The 12205-nt window shown below is 37.1% G+C and overlaps 1 protein-coding gene across 1 annotated transcript in view; it reads right to left on the bottom strand.

Moving 5' to 3' along the window:
* Window positions 1-12205, bottom strand: part of OCA2 (OCA2 melanosomal transmembrane protein) — a 539713-nt gene that overhangs the window by 395716 nt on the left and 131792 nt on the right. Inside the window, exons 12-14 of the mRNA XM_069073057.1 lie at window positions 9124-9180; window positions 6321-6445; window positions 543-681 (exon numbers count right to left, since the gene is read on the bottom strand). Of these exons, the coding sequence (XP_068929158.1) occupies window positions 543-681; window positions 6321-6445; window positions 9124-9180 (321 nt within the window). The remainder of the gene's footprint in view (window positions 1-542; window positions 682-6320; window positions 6446-9123; window positions 9181-12205) is intronic.

Raw genomic sequence — 12205 nt, 5'->3', positions numbered from 1 at the left:
GAGTATTACCTGTTATGTACTCATAAAAATAAAGTCAGGGAAAAAAGAAACAGGAACAGAGACAGGGGGGAAAAGTCAGAAAAATCTAACTGGAACTAGCACTTAGGAAATACTTCAAGATGCTTTCGTGAAATACTTCTATGGAGAGGTCAAGCCTTACCTACCATTTTTCTGGATATCTATATGCATTAACTTATCCAACCCACCTTTCTTTCTTTTTCTTTTTTCCTTATTTCCTTCCTTCCATCCTTTTTCCTTCCTTTCTTCTTCTTTCTCCCTTCTTTTCTTCTATCACTGACTGTGTCTATCATAAATTATACCAGCATGAGAATGAGAACATTTTAATCTACTTAACTCCTAAATGCAAAGGTCAGCCAACCAATGCTGTATTCTTAAGTTGTCCAGGAGCACCCAAAAGAAAATATCAAGGAGGAACTATGCTTAGTTTCTAGCAAAGACATCCCTAAGGATAAGAGGCATAAGTTGACAAGTAAGCCAATGTCTGCATGTGCTTGTGGAAATCCAGTTATCTTGATACATACCTTCCTCCTCAGCTCCTGGTTGGAAACAATAATCACATTTGGTGGATCCCCAACAGCTGTGGCAGCCCCTCCGATATTTGTAAAGATCACTTCTGCTATCAGGACATGCCTAGGATCAAGATTGAGCACCTCACATAACCTGTTGAAGATGGAGTGAAATGAAACCATTCACTTAGCCTTTGATTAAATTGCCCTTCAGAATCTGAGTCTTAGATAAACCCAAATAACAAAGACAAACTTCATACTCAGGGTACAAAATACATACCCAGACATCCAAAAGAAGGGAAAACCACTGTTTGTAGACAAGAGCTAGCCCCAAAGAGCCTCAGAGCACAGCACTATGTATCCAATTTACCTGTGATTCAGCATCATTTATAAAAATGTAAATAAATAAACCCAGCTCCCTGCCTTGCAAGTGTGATGGGAGAGTACAATGAGGCTGCTTTCATAGGCATGCAGGAATGGTATTTTTGTAGTCAGTGGCAAGACCAGCATTTTGTATCCACATAGCAAAGACCTTATGGTAAGACACTCCCTTGAATGAGGGACGACTTGGTAACCAGATCTCCCAAGGGTAAGCTGCAGCAGTAGCACCAGTAGGGTTCCTAGCACCCAGAGACCACTTTGGGGTCCTAGATTACATTTTATGTTGCTTTGTTACCTTTGTGTTGCCCCCAGGTTGGGCATCTCCTAAATATATATCCCAACCCATTCCCTGAGTCCTCAGTTTTATGCATACGAAGTATCAGGACCATTCCTGATTCAGTTTAGTGCTTCACATGTTCCTCTCTCATGGCTGGGGGGGAATTTAAGCATGTTTACCACTGACAAACATGAGTCTTGGAACTCATAGAGTGTTTTATGCCCTCAGAGTGTTAGGGGACTAAATCCATCTATCAATCTTAATTATCAGTTGTCTGGAAAAGCTGGGGCTTTATTGTCTGGGCAGATAGGGTGCACACTAGATAGAGCACTGGGCCTAGAGTCAGGAAGACCTGAGTTCAAATCTGGCCTCAGACACTCACTAGCTGTGTGACCCTGGGCAAATCACTTAACCCTGTTTACCTTGGTTTCCTCATCTGGAAAATGAGCTGGAGAAGGAAACAGCAAACTATTCCAGTATCTTTGCCAAGAAAACCCCAAATTGGGTCACAAAGAGTTGATAAAACTTATCAATCAATAAGTCTGGAAATTAAACCTGGAGAGATCTTGTAGTCGCCCTTTCATCTCCAGTGAATTAGTGATTCATGTTCAGGAACATCGAGATCCATAGCTAGAAACCCAGGATGGTTTCTACAAATAGCACAGTCAGTCCCAAGAAGGGAAGGAGCCATTTAATTTTTGGTCCCCTCACTCTTTTATTTAACTTATCTCCAAACCTAATTCCAGGTCACCAAACCAACAATGGCAGGAATCACAGCAACAAATCCCTAGGAGAGAATGTACGCCATGGTCCTCGGAAGAAGTCACACACACGAACAAGCAAACAGAAATTACCTCCTACTTTTCCAGTGATCATGTGTTCTTTATAAGCAACCTTTTCTCTAAAAAAAATATGAAGACCTTCAAAGTCATAAAAACCACAATCAATGAGAAAGATTTTAAAAACTATCAAATGTTTGAAAAATGCATATTAGAGAAAATTTGTGCAAAGCTTCAGGCAGAAACAGGATTCACTTCAAGATACAATTAAATATCTGATATGAGTTTAGGCTAAAAATATCAACTTTGTACAACCTAAAGGCTTAAGGTTCATAAAATTGTGCTTAGTTTGGATAGGGAAAACACATACATGTTTACTAACTTTAATATCAGGATGAGAGAACATGTATCTTTTGGCATTGGAACATAGAGTTCTTAGACAAAACCAGTCAAAATGTTATGCATTAGAGATTAAAAAAAAAAAAGAATAAGAAAAAAACCTGATGAAATCCTGGCTTTCAGAGATAGGACAATACTAGAAAGTTAAAGGCTCATATGAATTCATGATAGAAATTCACTGTCATTCAAATTCCAAGATGGAGCTAAAGGGAAGGTAGGGATGTTTTGTGTGTATTCTCAACTTTTGAAGTTGATGGCAGAATCCCTTAATGTCACTGTCAGAAATAGAATAAGGACCCAGATGCCTCATTGGTCTGATGCAGTCTACTGTTTCATGTGATGTTCTCACACAGTTAGGGGCATGGGGAGGGGGCGATTTAAGTATGTTTACCAACAAATACTGTGCTCTAGGGAGTCACAGAGTGTTTTATGCCCCTAGAGTGATAGGGAACTAAATCTAGCTATTAATCTTTATTATCAGGAAAGTAGGAGAATTTTTTGGTCTACTTCATCTCCACAGTAATGACAGCAAGCAATTACATCTGTAAAGTTATAGACAAGGGGCAAGAAGCCTAACAATGAAGAAAGGAAAGAGCCCAGCATGGTAGACATCCAAATATAAAGATATATAAATCCTATTTTTCCTTCTAAAAATAATCATAATAGTAATTATCTAGCTAATTAGAACTATAAAACTATAGCCTAATAAAGCTGTTAGATCTCTCAAAGTTAATGTTTCTTTCATCTTAAATTTTAAAAAAAAGTCATGTCTCTATATCACATTCCGTTATTAAGACCTCAGATTTCTGAAGAGCTACCAATAACTTTTGGTTCTTTACACATAGATTACAACAATACTCCAGCTGGTGTGTGATCTCATTAACATCATTCTTTCCAACGATGTAGATTAAAACCCATATATGCCTTCCCATTCTATGTAATTCTTTTCTGTTTCCTCCATCATGCTTGTTCATGTTGGATGGATGCGAGACCTTGGTCTAAGAGGAACTTCACCTGTGTCTTTCTTAACTTTTGAATAGGGAGCAAATCTACATACTGATTATGGATCAGCTGCATACTAATTAGGTCTGATAGCCATGCAGGACTTGTTGTATTATATATTGACTAGTTATTACTTTGGAACATGCCAATACCTAAGAGTAAAAACTGTATAACGAAGCAGTGTTCTTTGAATTGTCTTAGTGGCATCCTCCATGATTCTTTGTTCATCTGACTAGGGTTTGGTGAGATATTGCAGACCCAGGGAGAAAGGAGGAGTGTCCCACTAGAATAGTGTACTGAGATCCAGTTGGATGAAATGAATCTGGATTGTCTATGTTCTTTAACTGACACAGGGAGAAACTGCCAATGCAGAGTTGAGTTGGGAAATGGAAAAGCACCTTCCAAAATCTCTGATCCTGGGAAAGTCCTCCAAAGTCTCCCACCACAATCTTGAGGTAGATGAAGAGATTTAATGCTGAATCGTGGCAACATGGGGTTGTATCCGTCAAGGGCATTCAGGTAATCTAGTGGTAAAGCTAAAACTAAATCCAGATGTTGAGATTAATACTTTCCTTTCTACCTTACTGATCCTAGGCTACTTCCATTAATTCAAGAACAAATTCAACAATGTTTATTAAGTATCTACTATATGGAAGGCAATATCCTAGGCACTGATGATACAAAAATTAAGAACAACCTAGCTCCTGCCCTCAGAGAATATGCAAGTGAAAATATATACAACAATAGGCATGCTGCAAAGTGACACTAATGACAGTAGGGACATTCACAATAGCTCATATTTACATGAAACGTTTTCTTTAAAACCTTGTGAGATGTTGTGGTTGTTCAGTTGTTTCGGTTGTGTCCAACTTTTTTTTTTGCTTTTTGGAGGGCAATTGGGGTTCAGTGATTTGCCCAAGGTCACACAGCTAGCAAATGTTAAGTGTCTGAGGCCAGATTTGAACTCAGGTCCTCCTGACTCCAAGGCCAGTGCTCTATTCACTGCACCACTTAGCTGCCCTATGTCCACCTCTTTATGACCTCATTTGGTATCAGGTTTTCTTGGCAGATACTACAGTGGTTTGCCATTTCCTTCTCCAGTTCTTTTTACAGATGAATAAACTGAGGCAACAGACTTCAGTGACTTTTCCAGGGCCACACAGCTAGTGTCTGAAGTCAGATTTGAACGAAGTTCTTCCAAACTACCACCTAGCTGCCCTCACAACCTTACAAGATAGTCTTAAGCAAATAAGTGGCTCAGTGGACAGAATGCTGAACTTGGAGGCAGGAACACCTGAATCCAAATTCTTCTCCAGTATTTACTAGCATTGTACATGGGTAAGTCATTATATCTCTCCCAGCCTCTGTTTAGTCATATGTCAAAGGGGGATAATAAACCGACCTCACAGGGTTGTTTGGAGGATCAAAGGAGATAATATATATTTTAAAAATAATTTTTATTTTATTTTACTTTATGTTTTTGCTTTTTGGAGGGTGGAGGGCAGGGCAGTTGGGCTCAAGTGCCTTGTACAAGGTCACACGGCTAGTGTGTGTTAAGTGTCTGAGGACACATTTGAACTCAGGTCCTCCTGATTCCAAGACCAGTGCTCTATTCATAACACCACCTAGCTGCCCCAATAATATATATATATATATATATATATATATATATATATATATATATATATTTAAAACTTTGTAAACCTAAAAGTTCTATCTCAACACTAACCATATTATTATTTGTGCAAATATTCATACCCTTATTTTACAAGTAAGAAAATTGAGACTCGGGTTAAATGCATTGTGCACACACACAGAGCTAGTAAACATCAGGGCTGGGATTTGAATACAGGTCATCTAATGCCAAAGCTAAGGCTCTTCCCACTACATTAGACAGTCTCTGCTACTAGGATGGAATCAGAGCAAAGTAACCCAAATGAAGAACTCTAGAAGGGTCCAGAAATGAGGTCTCTAAAACGAGCTTTCTTTAAAGGGACTCAAAAGAGGTAAGGAAAGCACTGCCAACTATGGAAAATGGCAAAGACTCATCACTGTGGATTATTCTGTGCCGTCATCAAAGAAGCTCCTGTTTCTTAAACAGGCAAAAGACTACTCTTACCCAATGGTTCTGAGCTAGAACGATGAGAAGCACAAGCAAAGGAGAGGAAAGGGTTCTCTGGTTGATGTTCTAAGATAATCTCTCCAGCTCTATTGCATTTTTTGGAAGCTTAGGGTCACATCCCAGCCCTCAGGCCATCTCACCATAACTTGCCTCCATTTAATCAACTTATCCCAGCCAGACTAGCCCCTGCAATTCTTTCTTTTGCTTTGAAGACATAAATTTGCAATTTCCCAAACCCAGAAATCTCCCCTGTATTTCCTTGGCTAGCCATGCTCCACCTTTTTTTTTCCAGTTTTATCTCCCATGATCAGTATATGCCAAAGATAACTTATTTCCTGATTACCCAATGTCCTTGAGAGGTAAATGTTGCAAAAAATAAAACCTTTAAATTGGAAATTTTATGTGCATCGAATTTCCATGACAAATTTATGAGAGGGCATAAAGTTGCCCAGTATATCATCTTCAACCTTAGAGGGATTACCACCCCTGAGATATCATAGATCCAAAGCATCAAAGCATTATTGTGTCTCGTACATGACAAGGTACTAATCCTTCAATCATCAAAAATTTATCAACTGCCTTGTAGGTTAAGCTACTGTTAATGAGGACAAAAAGAAAAAAAAAAAATAAAGTAGCCCCTGCCCTCAAGGAACTTCCATTCTATCAGTATGTGAGAAACCAGATAGATACAAGAATCTTGTATTTATATTCAGTTATTTCGAATTTGGGATTTTTTGATCATTTTCATTTTTGATCTGCATCAAGATAGAAAATGTTCAGCCTGATCACTCGTAAAGCTGACTATACTAAAAGTAAATAGTCACGTTGCTTACCTTATGGTAACCGGCGTAAAGAGAAGCATTGTGGTGACATTGTCTAAAAATGCTGAAAGGAATGCAGCAATGAGACACAGAATCATGATCATAGCCCACACTCTGCCTCGAGACAGCCGGTACGCCTAAGGAACACAAACACCAAAAGAAAAGCCCCAGTAATTAGTGATTTCCTTGAATACAGAACTGATTCCATTTACAGAGACAGGTTTTCATGAGAAGCAGAATGGAATCATAGAAAATCATCTGGACCAGTGTCTAATCTTATTTTCCTATTTAAATAATAATAGTAATAACTAGCGTCTATATGGTGCCTACTGGGTACCAGTGCTTAGCACTTCACAGTATTTTACTTAGGAGTTTACTCAAAGAACTATAGTGCTTTACTCATTTGATCCTCACAACAACTGTGGGAAGTAGGTACTATAACTAACCTCATTTTACAGCTGAGGACACTGAGGCAAACAGGGGTGACCAGTCCAGTGTCATACAACTGGACAGTGTCTGGGGTTGGATTTGAATTCAGGTCTTCATGATTCCAGGCTCAACCCTCATTCACTGTGCCACATAGCTGCCTCTAATTTATTTTATGTACCAAGCATGTGTTTTTATCTTGATAAAATGGACAATTTAAACTTCCTCACAGGGTTGCAAGGATTGAGAGGTATACAAAGTTCTTAACTACAAAGCACCGTGATCATTCAACTCATTTTGATTCAGCACAATTTTAGGTATAACCCTATTTAAGGCAAGTTTTGGTACTAGAGAAACAAAGATTAAAACAAAAAACCAGCACAGCTCCTACTGCCTTCAGCGGGCTTATGATCACGATGTCTCTCTGATCAGATTGTGACCTCCTTAAGAAGGACCTGGATTTTTTGTTTGGTTGGTTGTTTTCTATGTGTGTCGTTTCTTTGCATCCCCACCACTTAGTGCAACATCTGGCACATTTTTGTTGCTGCTCATTTCAATCATGTTCAACTCCTTGTGATCCCATTTGGGGTTTTCTTGGCAAAGATACTGGAGTGGTTTGCCATTTCCTTCTCTGGCTCATTTTATGAATGAGGAAACCGAAGAAAACAGGGTTAACAGGGTTAAAACCAGGGTCACATCACTAGCTAGTAACTGTCTGAGGCTGGATTTGAACTCACAAAGATGAGTCTTCCTGACTCTAGGCCTAGACCTCTATCCACTTTGTCACCTAGCTGCCTGGCATGTAGAAGGTGCTTAATAAATGCTAGCTGACTTGATTTGATTTAAAAGGTATATGATTAGTCATATACAAATAAGTATGATACGAGGTAAAATGTGAATAATATCAAGGGAGAAGTCCAGAAAAGATACTATGAAAAAACTAAGGAGGTTTCATATAGGATGACCAGAGATGATTTCTGAGAGAAGGTTGCACTTGAGATAGACCTTAAAGGCAGAGAAGGATTTCAGTAGATAACAGATAGAGGAACAGGAGCTAAAAAGATGAGATCAGAGAAGAGCTAGTCATTCCATTTAGCTAGAAAAATAGAGTACGAAAAAGGAAGTACCGTACAATATGGCTACATTATTGATGTAAAGGTTGGTTGGAGACAGCTCAAAAATGGTCCTAATACGCCAAGCTGAGAGGTTTACACAAGGTGAATTTATTCTGTAGGTAATATGGAGTCATCATCTGTTCCACTGGTAAATTCATAATCCTAAGGTCCTAAAAATGTACTAAATGTTTTTGAGCAGTTGTTGTGTCCAACTCTTCATGATCTCATTTGGGGTTTTCTTGGTAAAGACACTGGAGTGGTGTGCCATTGGGTCACAATTATGGTAGGACCATACGTGTTAGATTCACTTCTATATAGTCAGATACATAAAAAACCCTCTATCTAAACTGTGTCAACCTAATTCAGCCTTTCACTATACAAATAATCCAATTTTAAAATGTCCCTCACCAAGGGCCATTTGCCACAGATGTCAGTGTCCTTATATTCTCTGATTGGAACAAATCAGAGCTTTAGAGGAACTTAGATGTTTCGTGATGTCCATGACTTTCTCACTACCCAAATGCTCTGCTTTCTATAGACATTGCTAATATAGCCTTTTACTCCCTGACATTCACCAGAAGAGAATAAAAACAACCCAGCTTCTTTTAGAGAAGCTTGCTATTTTCTTGTATTCTGTAGGGGCTCAATAAGTATTTCTGCAATAAACAAATTGATTGTGCTTTTTACTTCCCTTTATACATTCCAATTAATGTTACTTTCAGAATTTTTAGCTTTTCTGGGAATCTGAAAGGTCAGCTTAAAAATAAAAATTATAATAATTTACCAAAGGAAAATTGGCAATATCATTGCTCAATCATTTGTAAGTATAATCAAGGTGGAACTGTGATTTTCTATGGATTTGCCCACGTTTAAGCCACTGGAAATGAACCTTAAGAACCCACAGTGTAGAAAACTATCACAAAAATTACTGTCCTAAACAGTACAGTTATCAGAAATGAATGACTTCTAAATAAAAAGCAAAAAAAGTATTAGCTATGTCAATCTCAACTTACCTAATGAAATAAAATTACACAGAACATTTAACCCAAGAATTCATGCCTTTATCTATGTCTCTGGTTATTTAATAAGCATTAATATGGGCATCAAGACCATTAAATTCTTTCCTATGGGGACTGCTCACTATTCTCAAAAAGACAATTCAGAAAATATGCAGTTTTTCATAGTGATTGCATATAAAGGGCAACTGTTTTTGATAAATGTAGTCATATGAATACAGGAATATATGTGATTTCTAAATTCTACAAAAAACTTACCTTTACTGCACAATAGTCAAAAAATCCTGTTTCTGAAAATATAGCCACTAAGATCATCTGTGGGAGGGAAAGAAAATGCATGATCAAAGCAAAGGTACTTCTAAATGCAACTTCATTTTATATTTTTAAAAAAAGAGGAATGAACATTTCTCTGTGATATCAAGTTTTTTCTCTAATACCAAGAGCTAGTGTTATCTGGAACAGAGAAACACTAAAAACAAGTTTAAAAAAACCAGTTTTCACTGTCATCATTACTGTTTAACGAATTGGCAATATGAACTATAGCAGTAAGGGAAGAAAAAGAAATTGAAAGAACAATCATTAGAAAAGTAGAAGAAAAACATATTTGTAGACACATGAAAGTATACTTAGAAAACCCTAAAGAATGAAAAAAAATATTACTGAGACAAATTCAGCACAATACAAAGTCAATCCATAAAAATAAAATATAATGCAACTAAGAAATAGCATAACTTGATGAATATGAAAGTAAAGAGTGTAAAAACACCTATGGGTGAAAATATGTTTTTAAAAATACTCTATATGCTTAATATTTTACTTAATATTTTTATAATACTTAGATTATAAGTAAATCTATTTTGTATAAATTTAATTATACATTTTAATATTTATTTCATGTCCATGGAAATTTTAAAACTTGTATAATCATCATGTATATTCACATATGTGTATGTATATGTATGTATGTGCACATATACATTTCTATAAATCAATGGGTTCACTGAAAAAAATAGAACTATTTTACTTGAGGAATGAATGGTTGAAAGAAAAGTAAAAGCAGAAAGACAAACCCAAAAAATCATTACATTGAAAAAATTATATTTTGAAGCTATGAGGAAAAGAGTGTCAGATTTGTAAGACAGATCAGAGACTAGCTATTTTTAAATTACCAGATTTCTTAACATTGTAAAGAAGAAAATAACATGACTAATATTTCAGGAAATAATACATGAAAATTTCTCAGAAATGTTCAAAATGAGGAACAGATTACAAATGGGTAGGGTTCATAAAATACCAGCATGGGTGAAACCAAAATTCATACACACACATGTATGTATATATAATTGTCATGTTTAAACATTAAAATAACAAGAAATCATAAGCAAGCATGAAGATCATCCAAAAATATCAATTCAACTGTCATATATTTTTTCTATAAAAATAAGAAATTTAATATGATATACTGAAAAATTGTTATGCAGAACTTTATCCCCAGATAAACTTAAAAAAAAATAAGAATTATTTTAAAAAATAAAATCTCAAAATTAAGATTCAAGATTACTTTGAGCAATTCACAGAATGGAGGATTAATCTGAGAACACTGTATGATACGAAAAACCAGCAAGAATACTGAATTTTTGGAACAGCCTGTTATGGGACTAGCAATCTGAAGATCTTCCCTTCCCCTTGACCCTTTGATAGGCTTAAGTGAATCTGAGAACCTTCTAAGATTTGAAAATATACTCTGCCACCTTTATGCTGAATGTGATCACCTGGAGCCTGTGGCAGGAGGCCTGTTTTTCAGGAACTCCCACACCTTGTTGCTTTGTGATTGGACAGTGGGTCTAGAGGGCTGTGACATTCTCTGACCCAGGAGAATATATTCCCTGATGTGAGGTTTTGCCTTGGGGCTCACTTTGAGAAGAGTTGTGTGATTTGACCAGATGAGACTTTAGGCAGCTGTTGAGCCCCCTGGCTTTGAAAACCCAGATGTTGGTGCTTCCCTCTCTGGTAACTGACTGCGTATGGATGTAATGGTCAGACAGCTGGAAGCCGTGTCTGCTGAATTGTGTTATTTTCATTTGTAACTTCTGTTTCTCTTCTCTGAAGTTCAGGGTGCTGACTTTTCCCCCTGAACTAGGTAAATGACATATGTTTGATTAAAGCAAGATTGTTAACCCCTTTTGAGTCACTTTCCTTTGGAAAAGCAGATCTAAGAACCTGTGTTGGCAGCCACCCTGGGTATGCTAGGGTGCTTACTGCTACACAGCCCTGGGTCAATTGTTATAATTAATAGAAAATTTATAATTGTGATTAACTAGTTAATATATCAACACAATCGTCATAGGAGATTAAAAATAGCATAGTATCATATTGGCTAATTAATAAATGAATGACAAAATTGGGCTTGAGGGAGAAAACCAGAAAGGGAATGGAAGATCAAGTTCTCTTTGGTCACTACAGATTTTTTTAGGGGGAAAGGCAAGGCAATTTGGGTTAAGTGACTTGCCCAAGATCACACAGTTAGTATGTGTCAAGTGTTTGAGGCCAGATTTGACCTCAGGTTCTACTGACGCCAGTGCTCTATTCACTACACCACCTAGCTGCCTCTGTCACTACTGATTTTTGAGAAAGAGAGAAAAGGCAATTCCACAGAGACATTCCTAAAGTAAACAAGAGGGGAAAGGTGAAGTTTTCACATGCAAAAAAATTAGTTACTATCATAAAATAGAGAAATTTTGTTCATTGGGAAGATGGGTATTAAATTTGGGGAAGTATGAGTTCTGATAAAATAAGGAAAATACTACTCCTATATAAAATAATAAAACAAATTAAACAAAGAATGGCAGAAGACAAGTCCAATTTAACAAGACTAACTGTTCCCAAACTTAAAATTTTATCTCCAATCTTTGTTCTATGTAACCTGACCCCCCATGATATGTATGTATGTGTATGTATGTACATTCCTCACTTCTACTTGTTAGAATCTTAACTTCTTTCAAGGCTCACCTCAAATATCATGTCCTTTGTGAAGTATTGCCTGATCAGCCTGTCAAAAAAGCAATTTAATTGCCCATTCTGTGCCAGGCCCTGGGCAATGTGGTAAGGGCATAAAGAAAGGAAAAAGACCCTGTTCTTAAGGAACTTATAGTATAATGTGGGAGACAACTATGTACATACAAGATAGAGACAGAATAAATGGGAAGTTATCTCAGAGGACAGCCACTGGAAATGGGTGGGGTTCAAGAAAGGACATTGAAAAAGTTGGGTTTTGAGCTGAGTTTTGAAGGAAGCCAAGAGGTAGAAACAAGGGGCAGACAGCAAAAAGGCTGGGGCCCTG

Source organism: Petaurus breviceps, unplaced genomic scaffold, assembly GCF_028583685.1.
Source record: "Petaurus breviceps papuanus isolate PSGF00001 unplaced genomic scaffold, PetGlider_PUasm1.0 90849, whole genome shotgun sequence".
Lineage (NCBI taxonomy): Eukaryota > Metazoa > Chordata > Mammalia > Diprotodontia > Petauridae > Petaurus > Petaurus breviceps.
This window is presented reverse-complemented; position numbering and strand designations above follow the sequence as displayed.